At 41.3% G+C, this 18,456-nt stretch overlaps 1 protein-coding gene across 1 annotated transcript; it reads right to left on the reverse strand.

Annotated features, from left to right (window-relative positions):
- Positions 1 to 1,813: 1,813 nt before the first annotated feature.
- LOC117696051 (PRAME family member 12-like) lies at positions 1,814 to 4,324 on the reverse strand. The gene is made up of 3 exons (XM_034486653.2): positions 4,038 to 4,324; positions 3,123 to 3,707; positions 1,814 to 2,336 (listed from the first exon to the last, which is right to left on the reverse strand). The coding sequence occupies exons 1-3, from the start codon at positions 4,322 to 4,324 to the stop codon at positions 1,814 to 1,816; spliced, it is 1,395 nt and encodes a 464-aa protein (XP_034342544.1).
- Positions 4,325 to 18,456: the final 14,132 nt, after the last annotated feature.

The raw sequence follows: 18,456 nt of genomic DNA on the forward strand, positions 1-18,456 counted from the left end.
GCTACACATACATACACACACATGCGTGCACACACACACACACACAAGCACACACACTCACACAAAGAAAGAGACAAAGAGACAGAGAAACAGAGAAAAACATTGACAGAGTCAGAGAGAAAAAGAAAGAAGACAAAGATAGACAGAGACATAATGACAAGGAAAGAGAGACAGCCAGCAAGAGAACATTGCTGTGGAGCTTTTGTTATGAGGCATTCAAGACAGCAGGGACTGGGATGAGATTTCTGTGTATGTCTTGTCATTTCTCAAGAGTAAAAAGTTGCCGGGCGGTGGTGGCACACGCCTTTAATCCCAGCACTTGGGAGGCAGAGGTAGGCAGATTTCTGAGTTTGAGGCCAGCCTGGTCTACCAAGTGAGTTCCAGGACAGCCAAGGCTACACAGAGAAACCCTATCTCGAAGAAAACAAAAAAACAAAAAAACAAAACAAAACAAAAAAAAAAAAAGAGCAAAAAGTTGTGTCCTGCATCCTAAATGCACTAAAAGTCATCCTTCTTCATGGAGGACATGGCTAGAATTTATAAAATCCTCATCCAGAGAACATATTCATTCTTGAGTTGGAACCATAGCCATTAAGCACAAACATATATTCCTCACCCTCTGTCCTGAAGATTACACAGGTCCATCACCAGCTAAACTACCTTTAGATTTTTGTATTTTGTAAAAAGTAATCGCAATATGTTTAACCAATGTATGAAGAAATTAACCAATGTTTGTTTTGATGCATTAACTTACATTTTAAAATATTTATTTCAATTTGTTTCTAATTAGATAAATGAGTTTGTGTTTTAGCATGTGTAGGTGACTCAAGTGTTCCTAGAGAATAGAGGAAAATGTCAGACAGCTGTAATTGGAGGTACAGGTACTTGTGGGTACTGGGAATCAACCCCTCCTTTTCTGGAAGAGCTCCAAGCTTTGTATGCCCTTGAGCCATATCTCCAAATGATTCCATATAGCATTTAGGATAGGGTCTCATGAGTCATAAGATTATAAAGTCTTTCTGGGGAAAGAACATGTTGGGTCATTATTTACTCTGAAAAATCCAGGAGGAGGAAGGGGCAGAGACAAGGGGACACATGATTATTGGCCCACGGTAAGCACAATACCCAAGTATGAATTTGTCAAAAAACTAACTCAGTAAAACAAAACAAAAATGCTCATATTCAGAACTGATTATTGGAATGTATGACAAATTATACTTCGAATGGTTGTGGGAGAAGAGCAAATCAGGCTGCAGGACCTCCCCAAGAAAGAGACACAGCTTAAAAATCATAACACTCTAATACAAAGAGACTCCTGGGTAAAGTCAGAATTATATTTTATAAAAATGTGTCCATACAGTGCAGAAGAGTATCTAAGAGGACAGGCAAAATGTGGATGCCATCCAGAGGCAGAATGACACAGAGTCCTCCTATTTAATTGCATTATGCTCTTTATAATGTCTTCTTTATCTCCTGTGCTTCCTCTAGCGTCCCTCATTCTATGAAAGTGCTGGGAGGAAAGCTATACAAATTTCATATATTGCTGCTCTCCAATGGTGTGTTTTTCCTGTAGACATAAGGCTGAAAATAAGCTTATGGTTCTCCATGTCTACACAATTATTTTAAATCTGAAGACTTTTATTAGAATTAAAATGAAATGAAATAATTATCTTTCCAAAGTCCATCCAGAAATGGTTAAATACACATGGCCAATGCCTCTAATCAATCACTTGACTCCTGCCTTCCATTTCTCAGAGCCCAGAAAAGACCTCACTTTATATATCCCCAACAAGAACATTGCCTGGCCACCAAATTATAAAGAGCCTAACAATCTAGACATATTAATTACAGAGCAGACCTGTTTTGGCTGCCTTATATTCGGGACAGTGTCCATAAGCTCAGAATAAAGTTGTATAAATCTGTCTGGAAGAAGACCCATGTTATTATAGATCTCATCTGGGGGAGGGTACTTCACCAGGGTCAGCTTTGTGAGGTTGGATGTATGCTGCAGCAGCTTCTTCAGGCTGCCCATGGACAAGACATTCTTCCCAAAATTGACTTCAGTGAGCTGGGAACACTGGCTCAGCGCAGGCAGGAGGGCACTCATTTGCGAGTCCATGATCATACAGCCCTTCAGTTTTAATGTCTGCAAAGTGGCTGTCAGTCTTTGTAACAGGCTTCCTGGAAATGCATCATTTAAATGTATGAAGGTTACACCACTCAGGTCCAGGTGTTTGAGCTTTTGGATGCTTGGACACTGAGACAGATAGTTCATATCTGATTGTGACAGCAAGCAGTGAGTGATAGCAAGCGTCTCTAATGGACTCTCCAAAAACCTAGAGAGAAAGACAAAGATAAAAACTTTATATCACTCAAGATCAATAGTGGCAGAAGATAACCTGTAACTTCAAGGTAGCAGAGTCACCTTATTCCTAGGTCATTCTCAGACCATTATTAACATCAAGGCAGGAAGCTCCATTAAGAATGGCTAATGATTTAATGTCATGTTCTTCTAGGTAGGACATTAGCTATCACTGTGTGTGCTCAGCTCTACAGTTCACTCTCAGCTGGTAAACAGAAAACATGTTTGGAGACAGATGATGGAAGCATGAGAACACAGTAGAATCAACTGGGAACCACTCAGAACCATCCTCAGCTCTGTCACCATGTGCTCCAGCTTCCACACACAGCCTCTGATCTGTTCATAGGGTTTCCCTATGACCACAGTCATTCACTCATTCCCATCTACTGTGCTCAAACTTCCTTTGAACCATTGGAAGTCAAAGAAGGTGGAAACTGTTCATATACTTTTGAGGACAGAGTTGACATGAGAGGACATGTGGTATAAGATCTCATACCTTTTATAGATCCATTTTCCTGTGATCTGGGTTTTTCAAGAAACCTTTTCTAATTCATAGACAGTCATGACAGTTTGAATTTATTAAAATGAGAAATCAGGATGCAATAGCAGCATAAAGTACTATATCAATTATTCTAAGCTCACATTTATATACATTTAACACTGGCTGGCAAACCATTATATAAACTGATGTTTAATGTAAAGCAACCCAACAACAAAATACTTTGCTCACCCCAGGGTAATGCTCACTGTTCTTTCTTACCTGAGCACTTGGTCTAGGCGACCATTCAGGAAGGAGACATCATTCAAATAGAGATGCTGGAGCTTATTCAGTTTGGAGAAATGGGAAAAGATCTCTGTAAAACAGGCTTCCATCTCTAGGTCCCCAGACAAATGCACAGGTACATAGATTTCCTTGAAAGTGAGTTTCTGAAGGTTTTTCATCTGGCCCAGGCCAGGGGCTAGCAGTGCTAGTGTGTGAATGTCCCACTGTGTCCTTATTTCTACTTCCTGGATTGAGTCTGTATCAAAAACCTCCAAAACATCCCGTGGGTCACAGGTAGGATAGTCCTGAAACTCTAACTTCTTACAGATGACCTGTATCACATCTTTCCTCTGCTTGGCCCACTGATAAAAATACTTTAGATAATTAGAGGGATGGTGGTATGTGAAGAAATGATTCATCAATACAGTCATGGGCTGTTTCTTGTCTAGAATGGGATGATTTCCCATAGCTTGGTTGGTGCCAATGACATCCGGAGAGCAGTCCATATGCTGTCTTCCAGCCCAACCCTTCCAGAAGTCGAGGTGGGCATCTCGTAAATCAAGCACTTGTAGTTTGCACCTCCTGTGAGTAAAGTAGAAGGAAGTTCATATGGCAGTAGACAAAAAGTGTAATCTGCATCACCCATAATTCAACTTCTTCTAAATAAATTCTTTGAACACACAGCTTCCACTTCTATCTAGTGCTGGGGAAGAGGCAGGGAGAGACTCACTGCATATTGGCCATTTCTCTTCTCAGCTGTCCTACATACACCACCGTTCTGTTGCTTCATTTCCATTCTAGAAGATACTGACTCCTACAATCAGAATCCTCTGATTCACTTTGGACATTTTGAATACTATATTCACTTCCATTCATACAAACTTCCTCCAATACTACCAAGGTTTTACTTACTTGGGTCGATCCTTTTGTGCCATCAGCAAATCAAGGCCATCTAGCACAGCTTTGAAAGACTCCAGGTGGAGAGTCTTCTTCAGGGCTTTTAAAGGTAGGCAGGGGAAGGGCCATGCTGCCACCATCTGCCTCAGGATGTTAGGTTGTTTGCTGGTAAATGCATCCTTGAAGAGTGGTGGGAAGAAATGCAAGGGCAGGTCCTCCAGAGCAGAGATAGCCAAGGCTTCATCTTTCAGCAGGCTTCTTCTTGCCAGCTGCTGGAGTGTTGGTGGGGCCCTGAAGCTCATCACGACTTTTAGGTATGCAGATGCAGTGGAAATATCCAAAGAAAAAAATAGTTCATTTAAAACAACTTCATCAAGCCTCTCCACACCCCACCCCCCACTAATTACATAAACCAGGCAGGGGTCCAATCCCTGGTCTGGTGACATTGCAAATCCTGTAATTCAGATTACTGGATATCTGTCTTTCTCATTGCCACAGTTCCTTCAAGGTCCTCCTGGTAACATATAAGCACCATGTAAACACATCTTCCCTGAAATCTGCACAATCTGACATAATGTCCCTGTGACTCCTACACTAAACTGTAACAGGAGACTCACACACGAATCTGACACTTTTCTGGGAAACAATTATTGTTTTACTAAAATCAATGGAACAGTATATTGTATTAAATGGATAAAATTTTACTTAAATACTGTTTAGAAGCAGGAACCATAACTGGGGCTCTAAACTGTTATCTAAATATTGAATGCACTGAGGCCCTCCACAGTTTTTTTCTATTAAAGGCTTCCTTCATTCTTTCCACAACCTATCCTCCCACCTTCATCAGACCTGGGGAACCTGAACCATTCAGGTAACCCTCCCTTCCCCACCATCTTCCCTGCTCATTGAGTCCTCTCAGGCCTCCTAATCTGCCCTAAGCACCCTGTGTTCCCTCTGAATATGCAATCTCCTAACACCTTCAGCAGACCTGTGGATCAGAAACCATACAGGTAAGCATCAATTCCCTCTCACATCTTTTCTGCTCCCTAAGACCTCTGGGACAAATCAAGCTTCCTGGAGCATCCTTCTATCTCAGGGGACCCTCATTTCCCTAGCCCTTCTTCTCTCATCTTAAACAGACTTGTGTGTCCTGAACTATACAGATAAGCCATTTATTTTCTTCACATGATGAATCCTCTGGGGCAAGTTAAGCTGCCCTGAGTGGAATTCTCTCCCAATGTAATGTACAATCCCTGGTGACCTCAAACATTTTTTGTCATGGCACAAAGACACCTGTTCAACTATGTTTATAGAAGATTTCTGTTAATAGTCACAAACTGTAAGCAGCCAGAAATGGTCACAGCTGAAGACTGACAAAGACATTGTGGCACATCTACACAATGGAATATTATCCAGCTATTAGAAACAAAGGCAGAATAAATTTTGGAGGCCAATGGATATCACAGGAGAATATCATGCTGAGTAAGATAACCCGGTCAGAAAAGAATATACATGGTATATACTCACTAAAAGGTAGATAGTAGCCTCAATATACAGGATAAGCATGCTATGCTCTACAGACACAAAGAAGCTAAACAAAAAGGAAAGAACAAATGAGGATGCTTGAATCTCACATAGGAGGATAAAATACTGATCAGAGGCAGATGGTAGTAGGAAATGGGGTGGGAGAGAGGATGGGGAGCATAATGTTTAGGGTCAGGACCAGTTGTGGTCAGAAACAAGCAAAGATGCAAATTGGCCATGAGAATGAATGGAAATCTGACAGGGATGGGTAGTTGGGGTATCTCCAGGATCAGACATAAAACTGAGATAAGGCAGGTACCCAATAATATGGGGTTGAATTTGTCTGTTACTCTTAGTTTAGGGGAATTTGATCCTGAAGTAGCCACCTACTTTAGCCAGGTGGAAACTCCAGTAGAGCAATAGGGACAATGCCCAACTACAAGATCATGACTAAAAATTTATCTTGTGTCCAAGAAATACCAGGATGGTACATAGCTTTAATGCAGCTTGATTTCACATAGTCCCAAACATGGTTAAGTGGTCTATCTCAGGCAGTTGACTATATGTATGATTTATTCATCTGGCTGCTCTGCCTCATGGGACCACAGCAGGGGAAGAAGCACCCAATCTCACAGACTTGATGTGCCAGGGTGGAGATATACCTAGGACAGGCCCACCTACTCATAGCAGAAGGCTAGGGGAGTAAGGGAAATGCTGAGGGAGGGGTTAGTGAATTGGAGTCAGAAAGAACAAAGCAATCAAAAAACAGATTGAATGCTTAAAATAGTCAATTTGATCCTTTCCAAGAACTCATACCCAGGTGTTCTCGCATAGAGAATTTTCTTCCTTGTCATTTCATAAATCTGTTATGTTCATTTTGAATGAAAATCTTTGTAAGGTAGATTAGAGTAGTTCAGGATATGTGGTGTTTTTTCAGTATGGCTGAATCCTTGAATATTGCCTCCTTTACCCACTATACACAAGCAGAGCAGGGCAGCCTCAGGTCTCAGGAGGTAGAGGCTGAACATTTAATGTTTCATGACACTTGGGTACATATGGACTTCAGTCTATCTGGGGCTAAATGAGGTTGGCTGCTTTAAAATAACCAAAGAAAGCAAGCAAGCATGTGTCAGGCCTTGGATGAGGTAACTCCATTTAACCTGCACCTTCAGTCACAGTAACACACAGGTTGAGGGCATGATTAGTAGGTCTCCACCTCCAGAGATTAAAATATTAATGCTATTATTATTATTATTATTATTATTATTTTATTAATGTTATCTAAAGGCCGTGTCGAGTGAAAAATTATAAAGACCATTTTATGAAATATATATAGGCTTTTTCTTTACCCTAAACCTGAGCAAAAGAATGCAAGTTCCAGAAAGCCAAACTGGATGTAAGATTTCAGGTTTTCACTGCCCTGGGACACATTCCGGAAGGAGGGCGGCATTATTCCTGAATCAGAGGACACTTGCTGGATTAACATTCCTCAAGCCTCAGGGTGGGGCTATGGCAAGTGAGAAATAGTTAACCTGAACTAGTTGGTAATGACAGGGTAGGGCACAGTGACATGGTAAAACTACATTTTTGAGAAGAATGAGTATGCAGAGTGATTTTCACGTGAATCTATATCATTTAGGGTGGGTTCCTCTGAAATGTTCCACTGTTCTTGGTTACCTCCCCTTGAGGCTTTCCCAGTGTTACAGCCTGCTTCCCTGTCTTACCACAGTTATATTCATGTCTGAGGCCTACTTCTTTGTTCTAACTTAAGACTTGGATTTTTGACTGAAATAACTTCTCTATTTTAGCCTAAAATTAGATTCCTGCCTGAACTGACTTCCTTATCATGGCCCAATGTCAGATTCCTAGCTAAAGTACTTTTCCTTGCCTTTGGCCAATGTTGTATTCCTTCCAAGCAGCCCCAAAAGCGCGCTCTCTCTCTCTCTCTCTCTCTCTCTCTCTCTCTCTCTCTCTCTGTCTGTCTGTCTCTCGTCTTTCTTTCTGGTTTTGGATTTTATAGTTCAACAATACTTTGTTTTGATTGCAGACAGGAGTTTAGAATGCCTATACCCTGAGAGGCTTCACCCAGAACCTGACTAAGACTACTGTGAGAACAAAATTTGAAAGCAGCATTGTAACAATAACAAAAATTCATGGTCAGCAAAGACCACCAATTTGTTAAATATAGTCATAATAAAAATATTAAGCCCCTGCAGGAGCAGGGTGACACAAATGAAAAGGCATGCTAAGATGTGCCCAGAAAAGTCCAAACAAGCCCAAGTGAGTAGTGGGCCATCTGGTGTTTACTTTTCTCTCTCCCTTTCTGAGAAGTCCAAGGTTTCATGGTCAAAAGTAACTAGTCATCTGTCAGCTCACACGCAGCCACTTCTGCAAGTTGCTGATGTTTGAAATATCCAATCATATGTAAGCGTGCCAAATTTTCCTGCTCTCCCCAACCCCTACCCATAAATATCCCAAATTTCCTGGGTTCTGGGCCGGAACCTCTATCTCCTGCATGAGATATGTTCCGGCCCGTGGGCCCTCGTCATTAAACCTCCTCTGCAATTGCATCAAAAAGGTCTCTCGTGTGTCCTTGGGTTTCTGCAGTTCCGGACTTGGGTGACGGTCCCCTTGTGTGGGGGTCTTACAACACTCACATACAAATAGTGGATGGAGCTTGGGGACTCTTAGGGAGTATAGGGGGATTGCAGGCTTTGAAGGGAATAGGAACTACATAGGAAGACACACACATTCAAAAATCAGACACTTAAGGCTCTCAGAGATGGGACCAGCAATCAAAGAACATACAGGGTCAGGGCCTAGGGCTCCCACAATCTATATAGCTTTAATCCAGTTTGATTTCACATAGTTCCCAAACAAATGGAGAAGAGATTTATCCATGATACTTTGCCTGTATGTGGGATATATTCTTCTAGGTTATCTGCCATCTTGGACCACAATGGGGGAGGGAGCACCTATGTTTATAGACTTGATGTGCCATGGTCTGGGGATACCCAGTATGGGCACACCTACTCCGAGCAGAAGAGGAGGGGAGTGCAGGAAGGGTTGTGGGAAGGGGTTAATGGGAGGTCTTACTGATCTGAATATAATGTTAGTAAGTAAAAAATCAAGCAGAGAAACAAAGAGACTGAATGCTTCAGACTATCAATTTGGTGCTCTCCTAGAACTCAGACTTGTGCTTTCTATAGAATTTTCTTTCAAAATACAATTAGAGCATAATTATGCCAATTTGTACCAGTGAGGTACAAGATAGTCCTAATACCCAGTCCATTTTGTTGACTAACCAGAACCTCTGTCATCTCTCTGAAATAAAAGATTTAGTTCTGAACCTGGCTTTTTTCTTGGCTTTACAATGAATGTCAGCTGAAAACCATCCACTCAAATCTTTTCTCTCAAAGTAAATAGCCAAGATTGGCTATGAGACTATAAGTTTTCAACCCCAGAAGAAATCCAGAATGACTGAGTTAACCAAAACTATGGGAGGCACAAAGCATAGCTTCTAAAACTTAGACAATTTATAGAGACCACTGAACACCTGGACAGTCCCTATACTACAAAACATTGGAGCCTCTGATCTTCAGCCTTCTGGCCCAGGACTCTGTATTAGGACTATCTTGTACCTCAATAGTACAAATTGGCATAATTATGCTCTAATTGTATTTTGAGAGAAAAGATTTACTTTAACAGGAAGGGTGATATGTAGGAGGAGCTCAGGTGGGAGGAGTACTGAGAGGAAGAGAAGGAGTAAGGAGAGGAGAAGGAGAAGCTAGGTGATGAGAGAAAGTGGGGGGGGGAGGATATGGAGGCAGATGTCCACGTGTCTCCACTAGTCAAAGATTGTTGAAATATCTAGGTTGTGTATTCGGTTACACTTCTGATTGAGGATTACTAAACTTATAAAGCCTCTGATTCACATTTTTATAAAGTGTATAAAAGCAAAAAGAAAAAGGGGGTATGGGATAGGGGTTTTCCATGGGGGGGGGTAATGGGGAAAGGGGATGGAATCTGAAATGTAAATAAAATATCCAATAAAAAAAACAAAAAAGAATTTTCTTCTCATGTAATCAATATATTCACTTTGAATGAAAATTTTTGTAAGTTAGATTAGAGTAGATCAGAACATGAGGTGTTTGTCCAGTGTGCCTGAGTCCTTGAATATTGCCTCTTTAGCCTGTTGGGGGTGGGCTGTGAGAGGCAGCTGGGTACTTTGGTGAGTGCAGGCCTAGAACCCCAGAACTCTAAAAAGCAGGGAGTTTGGCCTTGCTCCTGGGCCATGGTTCCTTTAATTTATCTACAACCCCTCCCAAAGAAAGGTTTGTGACCTTAGGTCAACTTGCACAGGTAGTACAGGAAGAGGGAATGACTACAGGCCATAGAGCCTCAAGAAATCTGCATATTAATGAGATACCTAAAGGCCAGAGGGCAAAGCCAATTAAACATTCCTCCCCAGACCCTCCTCCTTGCAAAAGTTATTTAACCTCAGGCTTCCCTTGGGGACATGGGGTACAGCTTTATTCACTTTCTGCCATGACAATAAACGTTTTAGAATCATGGAATTCCTCTTGACTTTGGGGCCAGCCATAGGGAACTGTTGAGGCCCACACTGGCCCTCACTTGGGGGCTAAGTACTCTGGCCTGAGGGGATCAGACAACATGATCTAGCAAGAGTGAGGGTGGAGTGGCAAGAGACACAAAGAATGGAGACAGGACAGAAGGTCTGATCAAGTCTCTAGTCTCTCATATTGAAAGGAAATCCTGGGTATTTATACAATTTGCCATGTGCCTTGTAGGCGTGGATTCTACATGTGTCTTGCAGCAGTGGATACCACATGTACCTTGCAGCTGGGGGCACTAAACAACAAAGTAAGTTATGTGGGATAAACAAGATGTTTATCAGAGTGTGTTCAGCTGTTGTAGGCTGTTGAAAACAAGTCTCTTGTCAGAGTATATATGGCCTGAGATGGCTGCCCAACAGGGAACTTTAAAGGGGGCCTTCAACCAATGAGCCACTGCTTAATCTCCTGCCTGATGACCTCTTTGCATTCCAGCCATGGAGGCCACCAACTCAAGCAAGCTAGCCTAGCCAGCTATGACCTAGCCAAGCAAGTCACTTAGACCAAGAGTCTCTACCCTGCAGGGTGCCACCAGAGCTTCTCTCCCTTGTCCCTCTGAGCTGCAGGCCAATCCAGCCCCAAGTCTCACCTGACCTCAGGCTCCCAGTGGTGCCTGGGAGCCCAGGAGTCTGAGGCCAGTCAATCCTCACATGCCTTCTTGCCCAGGGGCCACACCCAAGAGCTCTGCACCTCCTGGTCTCAGACTGCTTTCTCCCCACACCCTAAGCAATGTTCTATGACTTCTCATGGCTCTGCTTGGAGTGAATTCAGTCAAATTCCTGAGCTTCTAGCCCTCCCTGAGCTGTGGTCACAGACACATGGGAGACAGAGACATAGGACCACAATTCACCCAATGGGACCCATGCCCACGCACAAGCACCACATACCCAACTTAGCCCACTATAAACAAGCAGGACAGGAAAGACTCAGGTCTCAGAAGGTAGAGGTTGAACATTTAGTGTTTCATGGTACTTGGCTACATATAGACTTTTGGCTATCCTGGGCTAAGTGAGGTTTGCTTCTTGAAAATAACCAAACAAAGAAAGCAGGCAAACATTAAAGGAAACAAACAAATGCAAAAAAAAAAAAAACCCACTTCAGATGAAATGGACACTGTCAAGCCAAGTCATAAGGGGTATCCTGACGGGTATTAATGACTTACTTGCTTTGGACACTGCTCTCAAAAGCTTCAATCCCAGAGTGGTCAGGCTGGCAATCTAGACTCCAAGGCTCAGAGGGTTTTGTGCAGCCTTTTGAGGTCTTATATACTATTTCTCCCTCACACCTCCCCTTTGTAGCCACACCTCTCAGGCCAAAGCTGCCATCTGATAGGATGATGAAGATTCCACTCATTTTATCTTAGTTTGACCTAACTATAGTGTATCATGTCCTCATGTGGAAATGCACAAAATCTCATATTATGTTCAGGATCCAAGTCCAGCCAGGATCCTTTTTCTCAAACTCTGAGCTCTGTGATATTTCTTTGTCTGCCACATTAATTTGCAACCTGTTTCTCAGGTCTCCCTTAAGTATTATGTAGCTTGAGCTGACAGGTAGGTCCTAGTAACAGAATTCAGTGTGGTGACATGAGATAGGGTGTGTCCACTATGATTAGATCTCCAGGCAGAAAATGAAGGACCCATAAATGAAGCAGCATTCAGCAAGTCAGTGTGCAAACACTAAATATACCTCTCTGTTTATCTGTCTGTCATTTTCTCTGTCTCTATCTCTTTGTCTCTCTAAGTTTTTCTGCCTGTGTCTGTCTGTCTTTTTCGGTCACTTTATCTGTCTCTGCCTTTCTTTTCTCTCTGTCATTCTCTATCTTTGTCTCTGTCTCTCTCTTTCTCTTTATGTCTCTCTCTTTCCCCCACTGTCCCTCTCCCTCTCCTTCTGCCTCTCTCTCTCTCCAACCCTCATCTATCTTGATTTGATTTGATTTCTATACCAGCTTTGCCTTTGATGAAATCATTGAAGGAGATGAGTTCGAAACTGTTTAGGGACTGTATGGGTGTCTCAGACTTTTCAAGCAGAGGTCTTCTTCCATAGGACCAGTGTTCTATTCCTAGCTTCCACATGCCAGCTGATAACCATCTACAACTCCAATTATAGGAGCTCTGTCAGTCTCTTCTGCCTTCTGAGAGTAGTGCATGCTAACTCATAAGCAGGGATAACAAATATTCCTAAAATAATACAAAAACTGCTGAATGTGGTTTTGGAGATGTTATTGTGTTATATGCCTTAAATACGACTTTTTTGTGAAGCACAGAAAGGTTGATCTCTCTGAATTCAGTCCAGCATGCTCTCTCTTGAGAGTTCAAGGACAGCCTTAGCTACACAAAGATACCCTAACTGAGAATAAACAGAGATAAAAGAATACAGAAAACTGAGTGTTTACATTTAACACTTTAATACCAACACAGCACAGGAAGAAGAAGGGAGATCTCAATGTGTTTGACACCAGTCTGTATAAGATATTTGTCATTACCTAGATTAAAAGTTTTTTCTTAAGAAAAGCCAAAAAACTGAGACTGGCTTGATAGCCAAGAGCCCATTAACTAAACCAGTCTGATTCACTGAGTTTTAATTCTTCCTTAATTTTGTAGCTCGTTATACATTGCTTTTTACATTTATTTTTGAGGAAGAGCCTTTTATTCTAGCTGAAGTGATCTGAAACACCAATTAGCAACAATCCTCCTGCCTCAAAACTATTGTCTAAATAAAGATACCTACAGCAAATAGCTGGACAGAAGAGAGATGTGTGAGACTTTGGCCCAAGCTTGGGGTCTGAGGAGAGTAAATGAGGAGAAGTGGAGAAAAGGAAGAATCACAACAGCATGAGGGTTGGCCTGATAAAGTAGGAGCAGAGCAGAGACACCATGATAAGTTATCTCCTGGAGATAGTGACAGTGACATGGTCAAAATAGTATAGACAGTTATATGTGCCAAGCTCCAGTGTTATTAAGGCTTCCTAGAAATATAAAGGTTCTATGTCACTTATTTGGAATCTGAATGATCAAAAATGGTGTAAAAACTCCCAAATAATTTTTACTACAAATATCCTGGAGAGTTTAGCACTGGCTATTCATCATGGAATCATGGGCTGAGACTTAAATTTTCCTGGTGATCCTTTCCCAGCCAGATGTATTCACCCAAGTTATGGTTGGATTTGAATATGGTCTCTGGGAAGAAGGAGACTTTGTAGAGTTTTCATAGCCTAGAGAGGAGAATTTTGGCATTGAAACTATTGAGGCCAATTACTGGTGATACAGCCAGCCAGGGTCGATCCACACCTTTAATCCCAGCATTTGGGAGACTGAGGTAAGCAGATCATTGAGTTGAAGGACATTGTGATCCATAGGGCATGTTTCAGGATATCCAAGGGCACAGAATAATCCTATCTGGAAAAACAAATACTAGACCTACACACTTGAGAAACCCTGTTTGGGGAAACAAAAAAATAAACAAACTCTCTGTGGAGTCCCTATAAACAGAGCTCAAGTAGGCAATGTAATGAAGACCAACATATGGATGGAATTAACAAAGACACCTTCATTATGTAGGGTTTTTCTCATGCTTTTGTTAGCAGAAGCTCTTTTTATCTGTGTCTGCTTCAGCTAAACATTCCTTCACCAGTCTCCCTTAGCCTTCTGCCTGTTTCTGCATCAGTGAAACGTTCCTTCATATGTTTGCCACAGCGAAACACCATGCAGTGGAGTGTCTCAAGAAGGCTGAAGAAATGAGGACATTGTCTTAGGATTGATCTCTATCTCCTTCCTCACTTTAGTTAATCGAATTCACATCCAGGCTGGTGTTGCTGCTCTGGATTTAATGCCCTGAGCCTCTCCTTTACAGGTTTGTTATGGGTCCCTCTCCTCTGCAACATCTGGAATGCTGAGATTAAAAATGTGCACCACCATGCTGGGCTCTTTTTCTTAAAAGAGAACGTTTGTGCCTGGATGCTCTTCATGAAGCACTGTGAATGACCCAAGACAATTAAAAACAGGGGTTTTATGGTCAGGTCCATTTACAGAGAAAAACACTGTCCTGGATGGATTCAGGAATGAAAGAATGAGTGGTTATGCAAGGGTTACAAGTTGTATGCGTCTGGGACAGATATGTCCAGAAGTGAACTTACAGCTTCACAGATTTCCAAAATAATGAAAATAATTTCATTTACACTACTCAGTCCAGTTCAGGCTGATTTGGCCCCAAATTGAATGATACCCAGAAATGCTTACTTAGACACTTGAACAGAAATTCCCTATAATTGATTATTACTGGGGGCAGAGAAATGTAAACTATACTTTACAAGTTGAAGTATGTGTAGCTCTGTATAGGGAGGGCTGAAAAGTTTGTGCATGCTGTTGATGAATTATTTGTAAAACGGTGTGTGTGTCTTGGACATGCATATCAATGTGCTGGGATGCTAACTACATTAATGTAAACAGGGAGTGTGTACAACTCATACAATGGGGCTTGACTGGAAGTATTTTCTATGTTTTTCTGCCTTCAAACAACTTCAGCCTCTTATTGTCCCTGCAGGAAGACATGGAGGTGCAGTCTTAGATACCTTAGGAGCTACAGTTGTCAGATGTGTATAGCTCAGCCCACAAGCTGACTTTCTTTCAAAATTTGATCCTTTTAAACTTATGGTTTTTATTTACTGGGTGACTTTAAGATTGTAGAATAATTCAAGAACAGGAATGGGGTGTGCCCTTGTGCTTGTATGCATGTCTAGAAAGCCTGAGTCCCCATAATCCATCTTGAAGCTTCACACGTGCACACACACACACACACACACACAAAAACAATAAAATAATGTGTTTATTGGGAAATGCACTTTCAAAGCAAAGGTTACATGTAGAGCACTCATATTGATGTGTATACTATTTATATAATTAGAAGAATAGACAATTATAAACCTATATGTGTACCTTCTCCCCTAATTAAGGCACTGGTGTTCCCATTATGCTCTTTCTAACATTTAATCTCTATCTTTCTCTAACCACTTGCAAAAATGATCAAGAAGAAGCAAGATTTGGCCAGGCTGTGGTGGTGCACACCTTTAATCCCAGCACTTGGGAGGTAGAGGCAGGCAGATTTCTGAGACATTAATGGCCAATATTTTCTTTCTTTCGTTTTCTTTTCTTTTTTCTTTCTTTTGGTTTTTCGAGACAGGGTTTCTCTGTGTATTTCTGGCTGTCCTGGAACTCACTCTGTAGACCAGGCTGGCCTGGAACTCAGAAATCTGCCTGCTTCTGCCTCCCAAATGCTGGGATTAAAGGCGTGTGCCACCACTGCCTACTGAAAGACCCCAAAAGGAGACCCTCACCCAAGTCTGGACCTGCACCAACCCAAGGACACATGAGAACCCATCTTGATGCAATTGCAGAGGAGGTTTAATGACGAGGACCCTCAGGCCGGAACATATCTCATGCAGGAGATAGAGGTTCCGACCCGAAACCCAGGAAACTTGGGATATTTATGGGTAGGGGTTGGGGAGAGCAGGAAAATTTGGTGCGGTTACATATGATTGGTTGCACTTTCACGCTGCTACACATGATTGGATATTTCAAACATCAGCAACTTGCAGAACTGGCAGAACTTGCAGAACCTCGGACCTCCCAGAAAGGGAGGGAGAGAGAAGTAAACACCAGATAGCCCATTACTCACTTGGGCTTGTTTGGACTTGTCTGGGCATACCCTTGCATGCCTTTATTTTTGGTCACCCTGCCCCTGCAGGGACTTAATATTTTATTATGACTAAATTTAACAAATTGTTGGTGGTCTTTGCTGACCATGAATTTTTTTTGTTATTGTTTCAACGCTGCTTTCAAATTTTATTTTCACACCTACCACGGCCAGTATTTTCTAATTCCTGGTATATTTTTGGTGCTAGTACTGTAGGAATTTGGTTAAACTTAATTTTTAGTTAAAGGTAATTTTTAACTGCTCCAGGACACATCCTGGGAGGAACACATTCCTTAGTAAAAGGACACCTGCTGGATTACCCAGCTAGATTACCATTCAGAGGAAGAAGGGATTACCATTCCTCAAACCACAGGGAAGAAAACCCACCTGCCTTTGGGGAAGGCCCAGAGTATATAGATAGAACAACCCTTGGCACCTCATTCCCCAAAGACCAATTGTAGAGTGAAAAAGTATAATATATATATATATTTTTTTTTTCTTTGCCCTTAGACCTGAGCAAAAGAATGCTAACTTTCCACTGTTCTTGGTTACTCCCCCTTGAGGTTTTCCCAGTGTTACAGCCTGATGTTCAAAATTTGTAAAACAACAAATCATGTGTAACAAAACGAAAATGCAACCGCTCATGTGTAATCGTGCGAAAATTCCTTCCTTTCCCCACCCCATGCTACTAAAAAAAAACCCCTCAGCTTGCTGGCCCTTTGTCAAAATTCTGTTCCTACGTGGATGAGCAGTTTTGACCTTGGCTAGCCAACTCCCCAATAAACCTCTGCTGATCACATCCAGGTATGGTTTCTTGTGATTTTGGGTGTTCGTGATATCCCAAGACTTGAGGAAGGGTCTCCTGAGTTTGGGGGTCTTCACAATCAGTTTAAAAGTCACGCTTCTCAGCCAATCATATCATGCCTAGTTTCTATTTCTCTCATCCACACCTTAAACTGTATAAAAACTGCTCTTAATCTCAACTCAGGGTTCTTCTTGTCTGTGTGTGAGAGAACCCCAGTGCACTGGATTATTATTATCATTAAACCTCATGCTATTGCAGCGAATCCCATCTGTGTGAGTTTCTGGGGGAGGATGTCCCCTGGTTTTAGATTTTAGAGTCCAAAAGTATATGTATGTGTGGTTCTCTTCTTTTGATTTTAGTGATGTGAAATCATTTATTCCTTGTATTTTCTTCAGTGCAGTTAGCCTCTTTGTATTGGACTTTTCCTTCTAGTATCTTCTGACTGGCTCCCTCTTGGACATTTTTTCCCCAAGTAATTTCTCCTAGTATACCTAACAGCTATAAGCAACTCATTATGTAGCCTATGCTAACCTGTATGTCAAAGTAATCCTCTGGCCTCAGGGTAGGGTACTGTTATAAAATAGAATGTATACAGTTTTATTAGATCTCTGTGAAGACAATAAAATAAACTGAGACCTCTTGAATATGAGAACCCTTTCACAGAGTCACTGCAGAGACACTAATGCTTTCTTCTTCTTTTTGCCTGTTATAAGTTTGAGTAATTTTATATTTACATCTATATATTTAAATGAGTACATTCATACACTATATAGTTAAGGACATTTATATCAAAATGAATACAAACACAAAATTTTAGTATATCTGGTCTTGATTTAACTTTAGTAAGTGTTATTTACCTAGAAAATGATCCATTTCTTTTAGATTTGCTAGGTTTGTCACTGCATGATTTTAAATATAACACAATTATTTGTGATTTTGCTTAAGTATTTGTTATGTTCTCATTTTCTCTTTTGATTTTATCAATTTGAATATTTTCAGAGCATATTTTAGGAGGTTTTGTGTGCATGTCTAATGTCAGGAACAGAGTAAAGCCAATGTGGTACTCACTCAGAACCATGAGAAATTCACATGTGAAGAAAACTCAACCAGGTGTGTTGGCTTACAACAGCCAGCTCACTGAGTAGAATGTGGAGGCAGGAGGATTTTTTGCTAATTGGAGTTTCAGATCACCTATGCTAGAGTGAAAGTCTCTTCCTCAAGAATTAATTTAAAAAGCAGTATATAAAGAACTACTAAATTAAGAAACAAATAAAACTAAGCGAATCAGACTGGGTTAGATAATGGGCTCTTGGCTATCAAGCCAGTCTCATATTTTTGGCTTTTCCAAAAGAAACTCAAGTTAAATAAGGAAAAATATCTTATACAGACTGGTGTCAAACCCATTGAGATCTCCCTGCTTCTTCCTGTGGTGTGATGTGGTTAAAGTGTGAAATGTAAACACTGGGTTCTCTGTTTTCTTTGATTCTTGCTTATTTTAAGTTAGGGTGTCTTTGTCTAACCAAGGCCATTCTTGAACCCTCCAGAGAGACTATGAAGGACTTGAACTCAGAGAGACCATCCTGTTTGTGCCTCTTAAGAACTTGTATTAAAGGCATATAACATGATAATAACTGCAAAGACACATCAAGCAGTTTTGTATTATCTTAGGCATATATGTTTCCCTGCCGACATGTTAGCATACCCTACCCTAAGAAGGCTGAAAAGAGTGAGAGGAGAGTTGTAGTTGGTTATGAGCTGGCATTTGGAAACTAGGAATAGA

The sequence above is a fragment of the Arvicanthis niloticus genome, unplaced genomic scaffold (genome assembly GCF_011762505.2).
Source record: "Arvicanthis niloticus isolate mArvNil1 unplaced genomic scaffold, mArvNil1.pat.X S10, whole genome shotgun sequence".
Lineage (NCBI taxonomy): Eukaryota > Metazoa > Chordata > Mammalia > Rodentia > Muridae > Arvicanthis > Arvicanthis niloticus.

Excerpts from the sequence above, each read along its gene's own strand:
- LOC117696051 (XM_034486653.2), bottom strand. The coding sequence starts at position 4,324 with ATGAGCTTCAGGGCCCCACCAACACTCCAGCAGCTGGCAAGAAGAAGC. Across the intron at positions 3,708-4,037 it reads GCACAAAAGGATCGACCCAA|GAGGTGCAAACTACAAGTGC; the intron begins GTAAGTAAAACC and ends CTTTACTCACAG. Across the intron at positions 2,337-3,122 it reads CGCCTAGACCAAGTGCTCAG|GTTTTTGGAGAGTCCATTAG; the intron begins GTAAGAAAGAAC and ends CTTTCTCTCTAG.